Here is an 18,624-nt window from a genome sequence, read left to right as displayed (position 1 = left end):
TCTTGATTATATTTAATGTGAGAGATGGACAGGCCTAGACAAGATTTAACTCTCAGGCTTCTGTTTGTAATTGTCATCAGTTCTGGTTTCATTCTTTGGCTGATAACATCTATTACATTTCCTCTTACGTGGAATTGAAAGGGTCTTGGTTTAACGTAGTGAACTCTGGCTGTCGTCTGTCATATGCTGCAAACTGGAGCCGCTAATATCCAGTTTGGCTGCTTTTAATGGGAACAATGGGCTAAAACACAGTTCAAAGGGAATAGCAGCAGGTCGTCACACCGGGATGATTCAAATCACTTCCTGTTTCTCAAACTTAATAATTAATAACTTGGATGTAAATGTATGAATTTGTCAATTCACTGATGCACGGACTCAAACATACATTTACATGTGCTGTTGTGTCTTTTCCCTGCAGCTGTGACAACATGACCTTGTGACCTTTGTCCAGTCAATGGAGTAAAGTTACTGCTCATGCAAATTTAGCTTCACTGGAATAAAATAAACCTGAGACTGAAACCTCGACTTGACTTTTTCTCACCAGCTCGTAAACACAGTCTGAACCTTTGGCTGACGTCTGTAAAGCAACAAGACACGACTCAACGCTCCATATCTTGTTTTGTTTATCGTAACAACAACATCGATCATCGACACCAACTTGTCAAATAAACCTTTGAAATTGATTTACAGACAACTATTCATTTCCAATGGCACCAAAAACAAAATCAAACAAAAGAAACCACTGACAGCTCAGTGTCAATACTTTACATCATCGACTAGAAAATATCTTGAACAGCGACGCGGCACAGAAACACATGCAGACACATGATCTCAGTGATCAACTGCATTAAGGCTCTAGCTTAGTTATGATTGTTAAAGGAAGCTCTGTGGCTTAGTCTCTTTCACATGTGCTAACCCAAAACAGTTGGTTAGCATAATAAACTAGCATGTGGCTACTTCTTCCTCATTACCATGATTCATTTACATTTTCTACTTTAACGAGCTAGCATTTAGCTACCTGCATTCAGTTAAATGACATGATGACCCACGTTGAGTTAGCACTGGGGAGGCTAACGAGTTAGCACTTTAGCTTTGGCCCTGACCTGTTTATCTTTGTTAACTCTAGTATTACTAGTCAAAACAATAGCGTGTGGCTAATTGTGTCAAATTAAACGACATAAATGATCACTGTCACACTGATGTTAGCTGTGGAAAGCTACTTTGCTAACATTTCAGCTTTGGTGCTAAAGGTCTGACTGGTCAGAAATAATCACATGATTGGCTGCAGTGACATTACAGCATTAATATTCAGAGAAACAGTCAAACAAAGTCAAATATTGTGCGATTCCAGTCTCTTGTGAGGTTATTTCCTACTTTTCTTTGTCATTTCTCTTTCGAGACTAAATTTCTGGTGTATCTGGACTTTTAGTTCACTGCTTCAAACTCAAAACGGCCATTTTAGACGTTTCACAGACCAAACCAATAACAGTAAAATGAAAAGCTGCAGCAGGACAGCAGACAGAAAAGTGGTTAACCGCCAACAAATGCCCTGATAAACTCTTAAATCCTAAGACTATCGTCAAACACTGTCAGGTGCTACAACCTGTTTTGTCGACATTTGTTTTGTGGCGGCAGAAGAATCAAGTGACAGAGAAACGAGAGGTTTTAAGATGGTTTTAGAGACCTGATAGATACTTGGCAGTGAAGTAGAACTCATTTTCTAACGACTTGTGACTTTAAACACTTTTCAGTTTCCCCTCTCAGCAGAGTCAAGACCTCTTGTTTTCCTGACGGTCAGTGCTGGACCTCCCTGGACATACTCTGAATATCCCACAGGGAGGAAGGTAAACTGCAGGGTTAAGGTCTTGGTGATAAATAAACACCAAGCGATGGTGATAATGTAAACGTGATAACACCTTTTCTCCGCCTCTTCCTGAGGAACCAGGGCAGAGGTGGAAATGCTGGTTTCTAATAAAAAAGGTTTCTGTCCATCTTCATCGACTTGTCGTCTTACACAGGAGTCGGGGAGGACGGACGCTGTGCCGTCACCTCAGGTTAGTTACGTCCTCCCTAGTCCTCATTCGTCCCTCCCCCCCTCCACTATCCGGTATCTCTGCCTGCAGGACGAAGGCAGAGAGATTGGCAACTCGAACTCAACAGGAACCGTCGTCTGGACGTTTTTCTCCAGGAAGTTGAAAATCAGGTTCCACCAGGTCCTGGACAGGTAGTTACTGGGAGCCTGACGCAGCACCTGAGCAGAAATTAACACGGTTTAGAGGAAAAGGTCTGAAGAAAGAAAGAGTTGACTGGTCTCTGCAGCATCTGGAGCTGGTTTTTGGACAACAATGAAACCAAAATATATGACATACTCCAGCACACGTGGTTTGATGTGTTGACAGTGTGTGTCCACCTACGTGTGTGTTGGCCATGGTGTGGTACCACCAGAAGATCCTGGTGGTGACGAAGTACCCGATCACCACGTCGATGCTGTAGTGCTCGTGGGCAATCAGGATGCAGACGATCCCTGAGGCGCTGAGAAGCCAGCAGAGCCAGTGATACCACCACATCCAGCGAGGGGAGTCTAACGAGGTCACAACAGGGTCAGCATGTCATTTGTGTTTGGCATGAAAGTGTCTCAGAGTCTGAGTATTTAGACCCCAGCTTTCTCCTGCAGAGTGACTTTATCCCGACATGTCAGTCTGACGTTATCATGTTGCATCATTTCATATGATTTGATATATTAGGATTCTTCTACATGAGCTGAGCTCATTCAAGGCAGGAAAACATAAAGTGTGTTTCCATGCAGATGTTTCATCCACAGGTGTCCTGAGAGGAAATGCTTTTACAGGTTTAGACCTTACTGACAGATTCATTGTCGAAACAGCTGCACCCGTTTTTACAGATGTTTTCCACTCCAATCAGCTGTTTTGCAGATGTTTCCACCTGGCTGAGGTGTAAAACCTGTTGTGTGGCTAAAAGCCATTTATTTAGCTTCTCCAGCAGATTTAACAGATTCAAGAGGAAACATTTTAAGTGTCTTCAGCTGTAAATAGAGTTTACAGGTTGTTGTTTGCTTGAAACGACTTTACTTCAAACAGCAGTGGAGCCTGTTTGGTTATTGAACCTTCATTTAACCAGGTAAAAATAAAAAATCGTCTTTGCAAGAGAGACCTGGCAGCAGACAACTGAGGAAAACACACATCCTGAACTGAAGCCAAGATCTGCTAAAAATACTTTGGACTGTGACTGAATCTGATACCAAGTTTATTTATTTGATTTCAGGCGTGTCTTTGTTTCCTCTACGCTGCAGCTGCATCGGGAAGTTTAACCTTAAAGCAGAGAGAAGTAAATGTTTGTTTACTCACACTCCTTGATGAACAGATAGGACAGAGTCAACATGACGGTGTGACCGCTGTACAGGAAATCTCCACACATCAAGTGGGAGCCAGTCAGAGACAAACCTGAACACAACACACACACACACACACACCTGTTTATCCAAAAACTACTGCAGAGGCAAAAACACCGGCTGGAACTAAAAGCCCAATCACCAAATGTCGACACGTGAGCTCGAGTGTTACCTCCTCCTGACAGCAGCCGGAAAATCCTCCAGATCTTCCCCGTCGAGTCGTTGTACAGCTGCACGAACCACAAACACACTGATGAGGAGCTGTGTACACACTCCATGTGAATGAAAATAAGTGTGTGTGCGCGTGTGTGTCTGTGTGTGCGTACCTTCGGAGCACAGACCATGTGTTTTCCAGGCACCGGCAGGGTGGTGATGTACATGGTGACGCAGCGATACATGTAGAGCGTCCCGATCAGGAAGAAACAGCGGCGACCTATGATGGCTCTGCAGACAGACAGTCTCATTGGACCACGACATGTTCTGACCCTAATGTTCTGGAGATTCTCAGGGGTGTCAAGAAAAGATCAGATTTCTGATCTGAGGTGTTGGCGACTCACATTTTGCTCATGTCAAGGCAACAATTAACATTTGGTGTCATGAGACCTGTTTCCTTGTGTCTTACACTAGTTTTGGTCTCTCTCTTGGAACCTTATGCACGAGGACCTGGCTGCACACAAGGTGGACTGACCTCAGCCAGAGGTGATCAACAGCAGCCAGATGTTACTGGTTTGGATTAGATTTAATAGACTCTACCATCTTTGTTTGCAGCCAGGTTCCTCGTGTTAGCTGGTCTTTTTCTACTCCTACAGCATCACTGGCCCCAGAAACACAAAATCATTCTTGCTATCTACCTGTTCATGGAGTCAAGTACCGAGAACACTCAGAATTAAAGCACCTGGAAAAACTACAAAACCAGTAATAACTGCTGTTCGTACTTGTGCTTGAGGAAGAGCCACTGGATGAACCAGAGTCCGACCAGGATCAGCCCATTGACCTCGGTGACGGTGAAGGCCCAGGGGACTCGGTCCACGTAGTCAAAGAACTTGTCGGGCAGCGGCGGGCTCACGGACTTGTCCGGCACCCTCTCGTGGACGACGGTGATGATGACGGTGGTGAAGACGAGGTTGCACAGGGCGTAGAGGAAGGCCACTCCCGTCTTCCACCACTCCTTTGGGAGGCGGTTCGCTCGCTCCTCCGTCACAGTGATCTTGACGTAGTTGCAGTGTCGCCTCAGCCCGTTGCTCAGAGACTCAATCAGGTGTTTCTGCCTGAACAGGCTGCTCAGATTGCTGCACTCGTGCTCACTCCTGTCATCATGGGCGTCAGCCGGGGGCGACGGCGAGGAGGCGTGGCGAGTCTGATTACCGTTGGCGACCCTCGGAGGATGAGGAGGCACAGGGGAATTCGCTGTGGTCACATTAACGACCACATGGGGGCGAATGTCGTCACCGCTCTGGATCAGTTCTGTCGCTGCCATTGATCGGCCTATTTTTCCTTCACGCAGTCGGACCGATCACAGGTACTGAATGCTTTGGCCAAGCTAAGATGGGATCAATAATCAATCAATAATCCAGTGTCAACAATCAGTAGCTCAGTATGTGCAGTCCAGGGGCAGGGGATCAGAAGGTCCAGGCAACACACAGATCAATGACCTTGTCGATGTAAGTCGTCACAGGACAGGCAGCTGATTGGTCGATTGGGTCAATCAGATCAAACCTAAAAAACCAGAAAAAAGAAAAACATTCTTACATTCAGTTTAGTCCAGTTCCCTGAGATCTTTTCCTGGTGATTCAGGAACTTTATTCCCCACTTCATCACTTTTCCTCATATTTTCAGCTGTTTTGGAATTTATTTAAATCAACTATCACAAAAAGTATTTTAAATATTTGTTAGAGTCTTCATTCTGAGTTCCTTCTTCCCCTTTGGTGTTTCTCTATAAGTCCTGACCTTCATACCTGCTGGATGGAGAAATATTCTTATCTCTGTGGTTCGACCTAATCGGCTTCACACTCAGAAACAGGTTGAGACTGTTTGACCTGGAGTAACCTGAGAGAGGCACTCCCTGTGAACGGTCCCAACCACAACACCGTCACAGGTGACTGCACGGAAGAGAGTCCGACGACACACACGTGAGACTCACCTGCAGAGGCGTCACTTTTATCAAGACCCGCTAACACCTGCCTAAAAACACCTGTTTTCTCTGGCGTCCTCTGCATTTTCTCTACACTTCCTGTTTGTGGCTCCTTCAGAGTAAAACTAACAATTACAATGCTAAGCAGAAAGCGTTGATGTGAAATTGAGGAGCTATTTTTCAGGCTGGGCAATAAATTTTCTTTCTATAATAATTTTTCTTCGCCCTATTGAAATGTTTACAATATTTGTCTTCACTGGGAGTTTCCTTCAGCTTCTTATCCTTTCTGAGATTAAATGTGATGATCTGTCAACATGAAAAAACTATTTTTGGCCACATCATAGAAAATCTGTGGTACAGACAAAACTGTGTGTAGTTTTAATTTTAGAGGAATAACATTTTTCTACATCAACAAGCAGGTGAGTTTTACCTGCTAATAAACTAAATAAATTCTTCAGTGCACAGACAAAGTCCATTCAGACTGGAGCCAACACTGTAATGTTTGTTTAAGTCTGACCCACCCCCATTTCTTTATGGGGGTTTTACAGGTTTACATCCTCAGCAGGAGCCAACAGACTTTGAGCTGAGAGAAGCAAACAGGAAGTCATAATGTTTTGGGTCGGACTGACACAAAGTTGTTGGGCTCATTTCTTTACAGAATATCAGCAGACCTCTATGATCACATGATCATAGTGACAATAATCTGTGAGCATGTGTGTGTGTGTGTGTGTGTCAGGGGCAACGTGATATCTGGGAATGAAACACACACACACTCTCTCTGCAGACAAAGCCTGTATTGACAAGTGTAAACTGCTGCAAACAGAGTTAAAGTGAGTCATGTCTCTCTGTCCTGCTAAATACCTCCGCCCTCTGCTGCATCGCACACCAGCTCACACAAACGTGCACGTATGTGAGCTTACACACACACACACACACACACGCACGTATGTTCGACACACCAGTCAAACAGCTTCAGAAACACAGTTTCTGTTCAACACGCAAACAACCAGAAACTCTCCAGGTAAGATACTGAGACAAAAACACACAAACCTCAGCAGATGGTGTGAGAGTCCGAGCTGCACTTGGTAACAACTATGATCCTTTTTGCTGAAAAACTCTCTGTTTCCAATGTGTTTTCTTATCTCAATACATTCCTACGACTCATGTTTGAGAAACAGACATGTTTCGCTTATTATTATTATATTATTCACCAACTAATCAATAAAGTAACAGACTCATGGATGATAAAAAGAATCTTTTTAAGGAGCTTAAACTTCCTCTTTACAGTCACTTTCTGCACAATGAGCCCAAACAACATGTACTAATGACAAACATCTGCACCAAACACACACCTTCAATCTGAGAATGACTCAACTGATCGATCACTCGTTTGTCAATAAATTAGTGAGTCATTCACTTCCTTCCTTCTTCTAATGGTTTGTTTTATCTGGAGCTCGTCCTCACACTGTAAATGTTGAACAAACGTGTTTCCTAGAAAACCCTTTGCAAAAATCCACATCCAAGCAAAAGAGTCCAACATGGTGTCTGAGCAAAGGTGTGTCTGAACAGGCTGAAGGAGAATTATCATGCAAATGGAAAACCATGTTACATGATACTGAGACTTCAAAATGTTTGTTTCTGCTGGTACTAAACCCTCAGCACAGTCCAGCAGGTTTGACTGGTCACTTTCCTCCACATCAGCTGCTGTTTGCAAAGTTTAACGTCATTTTTCAGTTTGTCCTGTTCACGGCCATAATCACATTTAGACCACGGGAAGTCACTTCCCTCAGATTAGAGCTGATCTGTCAGTGAAACAGGCTGAGAGTCTTACAGGGCCGACTCTGTCTGAGGCGGTTCATTCATTCATTAGTCACATTTACTCTCATTTACTATTCACAAGAGAAGAGTCTGCAAATGTCAGAAAGACCAAAGGAAAAGTCCTGCTGACTTTATTTTCCTCATCTGCTCAACAAACAGTTTGAACAAACAAACATGAAGCTGAAGATATTTTTTACAGCTGACAAACAAACAGAGCTGTTACCTCAGTGCGTTTACACAAACCATTTAGTTTAACAACCGACAGACTCTATCATAAAAACTACTGACTCAAAAGTCTGTTCTGCTCGTATTTTACCAAACAAGTGACTGAAACCCGCAGATCACATGGAACTGAGCCTTGACTCGGATCTTTACCGTGACAGAACCCAAAGACCGTGAGGAAACTAAGGTACCGTGAGGAAACACACCTGCAAGACGGAGGGCGACACGTTCCTGGTTCTCCCCGGTGTCAAAAACCTAAAAACCCTCAACAAACTGTGTTTTCTCCTCGTGAAGCTGGACGGAAGCGTTTCAGCAGGAAAACCTCGCGTCTTCAGCCCAAACTCCCTCTGCCTATCCTTACCTGTGCGCGTCCATGAGAACCCCACCCGTCCTCGTGCTGGTAGTCCCCGACAGGACAGAAGGGAGCGCGCATGTGTTCAGGGTGAAGGTGGGGCTGTGTTGTCAGGTGGGATTTGATCCTCTCGCCTCTTTCTGAAGAGGATTATGATCCGACAGGCTGTGATCTGGTCTTTGTTTCAGACTGACAGACAAATGTGACCCATCAAATGTCCCGCAGGCAAATCTGATAGAAAATCTCCTAATTTAACCGCTAAGTACAGATTGTAGTGCTGCTTTCCTCCACCAGAGGGGGCTGAGTATTTACTGAAGAACCTTAAACAGCTCAGATGCAGCTTATTGAAATAAAAGTACTAGTACACTGTAAATACTCTTAGTACTAGTCATAGTACTGAAGTAGTATTACAAAGAGCTTGTGTGACTGTTGTGTCTCCTCATGAGCTGCATTGAAGTTTAAAGAACATTAGTCTCCTGATTATTTGTGTATAAGTGTCTGTCCTTATATTATTGTATTATATTATATTGTTCAGGTCTTTGCTTCACATAAATAAAGAAATAAGCTTCATCCTCATGATAATAAAGTCACTTCTGTCTACGACCAGACAGCAGTCAGGAGTTTAAATGTTATGATGATTAAAAACATAATAATTATTAAACGTGATATTTACATAGACATATGTCACATATAAGCTTGTTTTTCATGTCAGTATAAGATATTATGGATGAAAGAAGAAGAAGCAGTGAGTTTCCAGGCAGAAATGGATCATTGAGCCCAGATCTGGGAGGTGCTTGACCTTTGACCTCCACCGACAGGCGGTGCAGATGGAAACAGACAGCTGACGGAGAGTTTGACTCGGCAGAAGACGAACCCGGAGCTTTCTGCCTGTGACCGGCCGACTGACGACGTCCTGCAGCATGGACAACACTGAAGACCTCTTTAAACCCAGGTAGGACCCTGGAACCTGCATGTCTGTGTCCTTCTCTTGTTCGTCTACAAACTGTCCTTCGTTCATCCGGCACATGTAGACTGTGTTTACACAGAGGGGGCTCAAAATCTGAGGTGAAAGTTGTTTCAAAAAGTTTAAAAAATGAGACGATTCAACTGATTTTTCTAAACCTTTTGCCTCCACAGCTGCAAATTCTTCATCCTGCTTCATTAGTTATGACCTTTCTCTACATTGTCCCTTATTTGACATGAGTGAGAGGATTTTAATGTGTTTTTTTTCACAGCAAAACAAAAAAGAATGATTTTTTTTCTTTAAGTAACTTTCCATTATTAGAAAAAAGCTCACTATGATTTTTAAAGCCCAAAGAAAAGCAGTGAAACTCTTGTTGTTATTAAGGAGCAGAGTTTCCATGTGTGTGTCGGACCAGCTGAAGTTATTTATAGCTGCAGCTGTTTGTGTATCTCAGCAGCTGCTGTTCACATGTGTCAGTTCTCAGTGAGGATATAAAACCTCACACAGATTCAAATCATTTAAATAATTAAAGCTGCATCCACTTTGTTTTAACAAAGACACGGCTTCCTTGTATCAGTTAGTCCTGACATTTCACATCGTGGGCGACACAAATCCCTTCCCCTGAGATACCATCTACGGAAACGGCGTGTTTATGAGAGCACTTCCTGTCTAATTTGCATATTGTGACATCACAGACACGTCCACGTAGAACCAGTGAAGACAGATCTGACCATTTGTGTTTATGTTGTTCTTCCTTCATATCACCAATTTAAACTGACGTGTCAGTCGACTTAAGACCTTTTCCCATTAACTTATGATTTGATTTAAACTGGTAAAGGCTGAGACCCAACTTGGACCCATCCCAGACCTGATTGGACTTGTCCCAGTTGACTTAAGGCTGAAGCTCTCAGTTGAGACTTTTTGTCTTAGTTGAGTTTTGGATTTATCTAATTATTTGAAACTTAATTTGATTTGGACTCCAGTTTTATTTCTACTTTGCGGCCTCCCATTAAGAAAAACAACATCTGTCTCTTTTGCTTCGGTTTCCGTCCCTAATGCCTCCGTTCATCTGTCGGCCTCTCAGCCTGGCGGCTGCTCTCATGAAGCTCGATCCAGAGGACGGAGAGCAGATCATGGAATATCTCAAAACTCACGCCCTGCTGACGAGAGAGAAAGCACGTAAGACTAAACCCCAGCCATAGTGGACATAGTTAAGAATAAACATAAACCTAGAACAACACAACATTACAGACCTGAATTATAACTGTTGATTTAGTCCTGCAGGCGTCGGTCAGGGATCAGAAGAAGCTGCTGGTGGAAAATGCCAAACTGAAGAAAGACATCGAACAGCTGAGAGCTCAACTGCAGGAAAAACACCGGAGACGATCTGGTTTGTGCTCACAGTTTGAAGACCACATTGCCAACACTAAACCTGGTTCTGTCGACCCAGAATGAAGTCTGAAGCTTCACAACCACAGAAATACGAACACAAACAAATGTCAGAGTTTGTTTATATTTAAAACACAGAGATAACAGTTCAGAGTTTGTTGTCAGGAGATAAATATTTACAGATTTTATACAAGAACTTTATTAAGCTATTTGTTTAATCCAAAACTGTTTTCCTCTCTCTTTCAGCCAAAGCTTTGCTGACTCCAGCTCCGCCTCCTACAACTCCTAGCCCCGCCCCCAGTGCACCTGTCAATCCAGCTGCCTCCACAATTGGAGCCACATCTGCTGTTCCATCAAATGCTTCCCCTCCCTCCTCTTCTTCATTTGACCGGAGAGGTCGGCAGAGTGGGAGGAGGAGAGGAGAGAGGAAAGGTGAGAGGAGCGAAATCCAGGAGGAGGGAGGAGGGAAAGGAAGTAAAAGACTTAACTTCCTGTTTCTCTCCCTCAGATTGTCCAATCTCTGACTCACGCTCTTTGGGGGCGGAGCCTCAGCTTAATGTGTCCCGCCTCGATCTCAGGGTTGGACGGCTCATTAGTGTCCGCCGCCACCCACTGGCCGAGACAATGTCCATCCAGGAAGTGGATGTAGGAGAAAATGCCCCACGGATGGTCGTCACTAAATTGGGGGGGGCAACACACCTGGAGCAGGTACCACATAACTTTATTCTGAAAATATCTAAAATTTATGACTATGACTATTAATCTACAACTCAATTAGCCAGAGCCCACTCCCCCCTGCAACCCTCCACAGGATAAGTGGAATAGATAATTAAAACACGATGAGTGTGACAAGCCATGAGTCTGAGGTGTTTGTTCATAGAGCTAAATAACTTTGTTCAGGCAAGGAATTTAAAAATAAAGGGTTTGTCACAGAGATATTTTGATATTTGCTGAAAAGGATTTCACGTCTCTCTCTGCAGCTCCAGGGTGGACTAGCTGTGCTGCTCTGCAACCTTAAGGCCTGTAAGATAAGGGGCGTGGTCTCTCAGGGCAGACTCCTCTGTTGCTCCACCCCCGGTGGGTGTGTTGAGTTATTGGCCCCGCCCACATCCTCAACCCCTGGAGACAGAGTCACTTTCCTCAACTACCCTGGTAACCATGGATACAGCGATTGTAATAGAAAACATAAAAATAAAATAAACAAAAAATAAACTTTCTGTCTCAGCAGAAAAGTGATATACATCTGTTCCAGGTGATCATGAGCTCCACCCTCTCTCTGTGTTCAGGTGAACCGGACAGGGAGCTGCAGTCCAAGCAGAGGGTTTGGGAGCGTCTTCAGCCCGACCTGCAGGTCGACTCCAGGGGTGTAGCCAACTATAAAGGCTGTGGGTTCGAGGTTAAGGGGAAAGGGCTGTGCAGGGCCCCCTCCCTCATCAACTGCATCATCAGATAGACCTAGCGAGACCCCCAACACATAGGGGAAGAAATGCTAAAGATATAATGTGCACCAGAGTGCTTTTATTTTGAAAAGCTTGCTCTGTGGTGGCTAGGCGACCACAAACAGCTGCTGATGTCAAGTTAGCCAGGCTAGCTAAAGCTAGTGCTGTCATGTAAGGATAGAAGCTTCACTGTTGTTTACTGATTAAAAACAGATGAGACAGTCCTTTATTTCATCAAATGTTCTTCTTTACAATTAAAGGTTCTTTAAAAACCTTTAAAACCAAAAGTCGCATCTCCTGTCAAAAATCTATCTCCCTAAAACCTGAGCAGACACAAATATTTTTGGATTACAGGGCTAACATTAGTAACCATGACAAGAAACTACAAAACAGATCAATAGTCAACAATGTTCCATGTTTTATTTGATTTGAAATTCGAAGGTAACCAGGATCAGAGTGAGACCTCTGTCCTGGCTTTCAGAGCTCTGTGATGGTTCCTGGCTGAGAGTCTGAGCAATTGGTCTATCAGTGGTCGCCCTCTGATCAACGGCCAATCACAGCTGTTGTCCAAGAATGATATTCTGCCATCCACCACCTGGGCAAGAGCTCTCAGCCAATCAGTGGCCTGTGTCAGGTAACTGGACGGCTGAAGGCCCGCCCTCTCCAGCTGGTCAGTGTGTGTGAGGATGAGGAAGGTGTGATGACGCCACTCTGGACCGAAGAGAGTCTGAACATCAACACACACATGTGAAACACACAACATCAGTACATGCATGTTTGTGTGTGTGTGTGTGTGTGTACCTCCAGATGCTGCTCCAGATGTGGGGTTTCCTGCGGCAGGTCAGCTCTCACAATGAGCAAAAGTACATGCACGCCTTCAGGGCAGAGTTCGTGCACAGTCTGTTGGTAGGGCAGCAGAGGAGGTGTGTCAATCACCCTCAAGGTGAGGTCAGACTCCGCCCCCTGACGTCTGAAATACCGTGGGTAGTTCCGGCTGAGGACCTGGTACTGTGTCGTCACAGAAACATCAGAAACGCTGACACCAGTTTGAAATTCATACCCACCTGCTGACACAATATACAAACAAAATGTCACCATTGAAACATGCAGGTTTGTCTTTGCATTGCAGACTAACTTTAACTCTACAATTTTCACATAAGTGCACAGGTATATTTCTAAACCATGCATGCAGCTCTACATTTATCTTTACTTGGTGAAGGACATCCACAGACATCTGGGGTCAGATTTCTTTAGTTTTTCTCATATGACACAAATCGGAGCCAGTGACGACAAAAGAGGATCATGAGGTTTCAATGGAAAATGAATAAACTTTTAAACATGTGGAATTTGTACAACTACTGACCAATCAGAGCGTTCCCCACAGAGCTCCTCCCACTCTGCCTGTTGCCTAGCAACAGCACATTCAGGACCAACACGTTCCGCTCGTCGTCATGGCGCTGACGACTCCACCTGCTCATGATGTCAGCAAGTACGTTGCCACGGTAACTGGGTTTGCACCTGAGATCCATCTGTGGATAAAATGGAACAAATTTGTAAAATAAAACTTTTAATGATAAAAACATTTACTCAGACTTTTCTGCTCCAGTGATTTATGGGCCTGTTCAGGTTGGATTAAGAACTAGTTTTACAGTGTAAGGGACACATAACTTCCTGCAGTGAGTTGAAAAAGTAGCAACATTTGTTATCAAAACTGATCTAAGCGGAGCGTTAAACCGAATTAAAGAGTTTAAACACGTCCAGACTGTTAGATTAACAAATTGAATCTTACCTGTTTCACCTGTAAACAGCGAACACAGACACGTTTCCTTGATAATCTGTGAGCAGGAGGGGTTTGTGGTTAAAGTATAACCAGTCCAGCCCATCTGTCCGTCACTTTGCAGTTTTATTAGGTTGTAAAAATGACAAACATCATAATATAGATTGAAAGGGCCACAATAAAAGGGAAGTGTGTAATGTACTGTACAGTGCCACATAAAAAACCGCACTGCATAAGTCTGAAGACATTACTCATAGTTCTAAGAAAAAAACATTAATCATAAAGATGGACAGGACAGTAATGCTGAAGATAAAGGTTTTACCATTGTGGTGTTATGGTTTCATAATTTTATAGTTTAAATATAAGAAATAAATATTTAGGCTTTATTGTGTTTGACTCAAACGTTGTGTGAGGTCGACGTCTTTGTCCAGAAACAATGTTTGATCTCTTTAATTGCATTGATCTGGTGAAATGTGCAGCAGCGTCGTCAATGTTCCCTGTATGAATAAAGATTGAGTCAAAACTGTGCAGCCGCTCGAGGCATGTGCGTCTTCATCTGCTCACATTTTACGCTGACAGAGTCTAAACCACAGAGATAAGATCATCTGAAGCAGTTATTATTATTAACAGACTGCCCACACACACACAGTCCCAGCTTCAACTTCAAAACCAAGTCTAAACCTTCAAACAGTCTTTTGATGTAGTGATGCCTGGTCAGAACGTCCTCACGACCCTCTGACACCACAGGACCTGCATTAACATGGGTCAGTGACGGGCAGAGGTTCTCCACAACCAGCTGCAAACATCTGCCTATCAAGCACTGACTGACCACAGAGAGGAGCGGCTGTACAGGCTCAGTCCTATTGTCAGCACAACAAGGACAGTAACACAAAGTGGCAGTGACATAAATGCTGATGGTGAACTATAGTGAACAGGTATCAATGACCAATAAGGGCAGTGATCTAAGCCTGGAACAACAGGGTATGTAATCTTCATAACAACCGTACCCTCAGTAAGCACAGTCCTGCCCAGCAGCTAGTAACCACAGCAGGGGGAACACACACACAGTCTCTAATGAGATCTGAGTCCAGAACACACACATCCAAAATCCATGGTCATAATTAGTGATGTTCTGTCCTCACTGAGACTCACATGGAAACTGAGTAAAAAATAAACATCTGTGCCTTTAAAAAGGAGCAGAGGTGTTGCTGTCTGTGTTATTGGCTTTACTTTAAACCATCCTGACTCTTCAGGGGTTTTACTTTTGAAAAGACACAAACAAACAATGTTGTTTTGCTGATACTGATCAGAGAAAACTCATATTTCCACACCAGCTATTGTCTTGTTTAGATCGGACGACTCGTTGGTTTCTGCAGATATCAGGAAATTATACTAAGGATCCTTGTGTTGGATTTCAAATTAAAAGCAGACTGGAAAGTTGCTTTTGGTTTTGGGAGCAGGAGTCTGACTTGTCTAAGTTTTCCCATTAGGTAATAGAGTCACCAAAGCGTAACGTTATTAAGTATGAGATGGCTTCAATTTAGAGGAAATAAGAGTTTTAGGGGCTTTAAAGGCTAAAAATTATCTTATGTTACTCAACTAATTCTGACAGAAGATCAGATAAATGTTTCAAATCAGAAGTCATAAACTCAAATGTAGGACAATCTGATGATTTTTATATCTACAAACATCTACTGTTCCCACATCCTCTGGTTTTCGTTACAAGATAAAGACAGAAATCACTTGTGATCCTCCTGACGGACATTTAAAGACTTTAAATATCTTTATCTTTTCTAGTAGCTTCAACTCTGTGGTCATAAATAACTTTTATCGACAGATGGGATCATTTCCCCGAGTCTGCACAGGCCTGTGGGGAAGTCTCTTCCTCTTTGTTAATCTAAAAACAGCCACAGTTACAGGCAGAGCAGTTCCTGCCATGTGGTCTGAGCAAATGGAGGATCTGCCTCACATATTAAATATTAGTTCAACATTGGGGAGAAAACTGGGGCTGGATGAAGCTTGTTAGCCTTGATTTGCAACGAGGACCAGGGAGGGTTTCTGTCATGTCAGTTCCATTGTTTAAAGGGGAAAGAAGAAGACTCATTAATCACTAGTCATCACAAACCCTGGACACACAGAAACCTTTTCAGGGGATAGTGTTGTTGGCAGAGTTAGGAAGTGTTAGCATGAATTTAGCCATTAACACAAAACCTCAAAACCAAAAGCAACATTAGCTGATCAAACTGACCACTGCAACACAAACCAGACCAGGCTGGTGTAGAAACTAGTCTCCCACCTATAAACTAATATGAATCTCTATGGTCCAAAAACCAGATACAGACATGTTGGAAGTGACAAATCCCCTTAATCAGAAACTGAGACCGATTCCCAAAGTGTCCCACAGACATACAGCTCCCAAATCATCCAAAACAGACAGGACCTGATCAAATGAGATGTCTAGAGAAACCAGAGGCCTTAAGGTCTGGGCAGGGACACTTTGCACAGTTCAGGGATGAGAATGAATTTCTGCTGACTGCTCAGAGGACTTCAGAAGTTTCTGTATCATAACTTCACATTAGTTATTGTGAATAACTTTCATCAGTCAAATTAAACGATCTCATCCTTAATGTCAGAAATACACGTTTATTCTCAAACAAAGGGAAGCATGTGCTTCTGCACTGTACTTTTTCAAAATAAGAGTATATGACTCTATAGAGTATTTCATATATGAGTATATGAAAACCTGCTGCGGGCCATTACAACACTTGGGTATCAGGTTTTTAATATCAATGCTTTCACTCTTGGTGTAAATGGGCTCAAACCGGATTTCATTGTGGTTCCGGCTCTTCTAGACACCCTGGAGGAAACCAGATCTAAACCACAAAAGAGTCTCACATCCGGTTGAGTTTGTGTGTGAATGCAGCCTGACAGGAAGCTAATTAGCACTGAGATACTGCAAAGCTTTGAGGAGGAGGGGGGTCACAGAGAGTCCTCACATGTGGAAACAGGTGTGGTTATTCACCCCTGCCAACAAGTCTCACTCGCTTCTCTCTGCCTTTGTTGGCAAACAGGGGGCGCTGTTTCCCTCTGTCAGTTTTTGTCTTTTCATGTTTATCCTTCCTTAGTTTCTCTGGCACACATGGAGTCTCGTCTTTGCCACAGTTGATGACAACTTTTCTGATGATGAAGACGAGTGGTGAGACGAGGAAGAGGATGGTGCGAATTTGGATTTTGCAGCTGCCGCCAGCAGTGAAGAGGAAGAAGGTGGAGATAGTGATGAAGGTGATGATGATGAAACGGAATTGGTGCCCCGCTCTCGCAGTGTTTGGCAGCTGAGTCCATCCCCACATGGGCAGCGCTGGAAGAGCTCAAGGCCTTGGTTCCCCTTCCTGTGATGCCGCGTGCAAACCTGTCCCTCGTGCAACACAGGCTTACAAATACGGGTCCAGAAGTGACGGGCGCAGCAGAAACCAGCGGAGCAATCGGAGGAACGCAGGCAGGGATCCCCGACCTGACCTGGAAACACAAAGACCACCAGTTCATCATACATGCAGGAAGTAGCAGAGGTAGTCACATTCAACCACAAGAATGACATAATCCTCTTCTGGACCAATCAGATTTCACTTTCTGAAATGTGAAACATGACATGTGGTTTCTCCAAAGTTTGAGATCATTCCCCTCCTAGAGCTGATATTGTTATTGTGAACCCACCAACAGGTTAGTTCCCAAAACAAATGCTCACCTTTGACATTCAGCCTCTGTCTCTTCCTCCATCCTTTCTTTTTAGTCAGGGGACTCATCCCCCCACCTGATTCCAGGATTGTCTGAGACTCAAAAATGTCCATATCAGGAACACAGATATCTGAGGCAGAAAGGGAAGAAGTTACAGTCTGCTGGAAAAACATTGCCACAAAAATAAAAAACATAATGTGTTGATACAAAACACAACACCACAATATTGTTCATCAAACTGATAAACCAACTCCAGGTTAGAAAACCCAGATTGGCTGTTACCAGTTTAATCACTAAACTCTGGACTATAATGATCTGTTTTGGACACAGGGTACAGTATGTAAAGGCAAATCTTACTGTTGCTGCAGTGGTTGCCTGGGCAACACATGCCATCCCTATGGCAACGCCTGTTCCTCCTGCGACAGGCGTGGCAGCGGGAGTGGGTGGAGCCTTTGGTGCTAGAGTGGCAGTAGCTTCCCTCAGTGCACTCCAGGTCGCTTATGCACTGGTAGATCTGCAGAAACACAGAGGTCTGTTGTTACACGGGCTACACAACATCAGTCCAATTACACAGCACTGTGGCAGCTGTGTCAATAAAGTTTGACACATTGTAACAATATTGTCAATAAAGTTTGACACATTGTAACAATATTGTCAATAAAGTTTGACACATTGTAACAATATTGTCAATAAAGTGTGATACATCGTAACAACCATCCATTTTCTATACCTTATTCCTTACATTGTAACATTAATGTCAATAATGTTTGATACAGTTTAACATTATTATCAATAAAGTTTCAAACACTGTAACATTATTGATTATTATTTGAAACACTGTAACAAAGTCAATAAAGTTTGAAACATTAACAGTACAGTTACTGTTACTTGAGTAAAGGATCTGAGTGTTTCCTCCTAGAAACGACTCAGACCCAGAAAACGGACTCACCGCTAAATCCACACTGGGCTCCCATGAGCTCCGGTTGACTGGAAGCGCGTCCCCGTCCCTCAGGATCACGGTCCTGATGGAGTTGAGTCTGAAACGTGCGTTACCGCCGCGGGAACATGCCGCAAGCACGAGCCCGAGACTCACCATCAGCACCACCGCAGGGTCCATGAGTGCTACAAGTCACAACAAATACGTTTGTTTGTGGAGCTGGTCTCTAAAACTGGGTCACGACCAGAATTAGGAGCGTAAATAACAGAAACTTCCTCTTACACACTATTTGCTTTAAAATGTAGATTTTCTTCAGTCCCAACCTGAGTGTCCTGTGAGTGCAGCCTAATGCTGGTCACTTCAATAAAGATGAAAAAGAACAGCAGAAACTGACAAACTTACCTGTGGATTACAGAGAGAGGTTCTCCGTCCCTGAAAGACTTCACAATGACTC

At 43.6% G+C, this 18,624-nt stretch overlaps 4 protein-coding genes across 4 annotated transcripts; 1 reads left to right on the top strand and 3 right to left on the bottom strand.

The window, feature by feature from the left end:
- Nucleotides 1-605: 605 nt before the first annotated feature.
- Nucleotides 606-7,950, bottom strand: LOC113139768 (phosphatidylcholine:ceramide cholinephosphotransferase 2-like). The gene is made up of 7 exons (XM_026323284.2): nt 7,787-7,950; nt 4,345-5,125; nt 3,736-3,853; nt 3,582-3,639; nt 3,366-3,461; nt 2,415-2,581; nt 606-2,251 (listed from the first exon to the last, which is right to left on the bottom strand). Exons 2-7 carry the CDS (start codon nt 4,884-4,886, stop codon nt 2,078-2,080), a joined length of 1,155 nt encoding a protein of 384 aa, XP_026179069.1. The 5' UTR covers nt 4,887-5,125; nt 7,787-7,950; the 3' UTR covers nt 606-2,077.
- A 795-nt stretch (nt 7,951-8,745) lies between these two features.
- Nucleotides 8,746-12,011, top strand: LOC113140041 (aminoacyl tRNA synthase complex-interacting multifunctional protein 1-like). The gene is made up of 7 exons (XM_026323767.2): nt 8,746-8,884; nt 9,981-10,075; nt 10,173-10,286; nt 10,532-10,717; nt 10,794-10,993; nt 11,266-11,437; nt 11,572-12,011. The coding sequence occupies exons 1-7, from the start codon at nt 8,853-8,855 to the stop codon at nt 11,736-11,738; spliced, it is 966 nt and encodes a 321-aa protein (XP_026179552.1). The 5' UTR covers nt 8,746-8,852; the 3' UTR covers nt 11,739-12,011.
- Nucleotides 12,012-12,175: 164 nt separating this feature from the next.
- Nucleotides 12,176-13,253, bottom strand: LOC113125504 (GTPase IMAP family member GIMD1-like). The gene is made up of 3 exons (XM_026299005.2): nt 13,088-13,253; nt 12,526-12,788; nt 12,176-12,451 (listed from the first exon to the last, which is right to left on the bottom strand). Exons 1-3 carry the CDS (start codon nt 13,251-13,253, stop codon nt 12,176-12,178), a joined length of 705 nt encoding a protein of 234 aa, XP_026154790.1.
- A 3,369-nt stretch (nt 13,254-16,622) lies between these two features.
- Nucleotides 16,623-18,350, bottom strand: LOC113125503 (dickkopf-related protein 2-like). Its single transcript, XM_026299004.1, has 4 exons — nt 18,183-18,350; nt 17,591-17,747; nt 17,244-17,363; nt 16,623-17,017 (listed from the first exon to the last, which is right to left on the bottom strand). Exons 1-4 carry the CDS (start codon nt 18,348-18,350, stop codon nt 16,623-16,625), a joined length of 840 nt encoding a protein of 279 aa, XP_026154789.1.
- Nucleotides 18,351-18,624: the final 274 nt, after the last annotated feature.

This window comes from Mastacembelus armatus, chromosome 18 (genome assembly GCF_900324485.2).
Source record: "Mastacembelus armatus chromosome 18, fMasArm1.2, whole genome shotgun sequence".
In the NCBI taxonomy this organism is placed as follows: Eukaryota; Metazoa; Chordata; class Actinopteri; order Synbranchiformes; family Mastacembelidae; genus Mastacembelus; species Mastacembelus armatus.
This window is presented reverse-complemented; position numbering and strand designations above follow the sequence as displayed.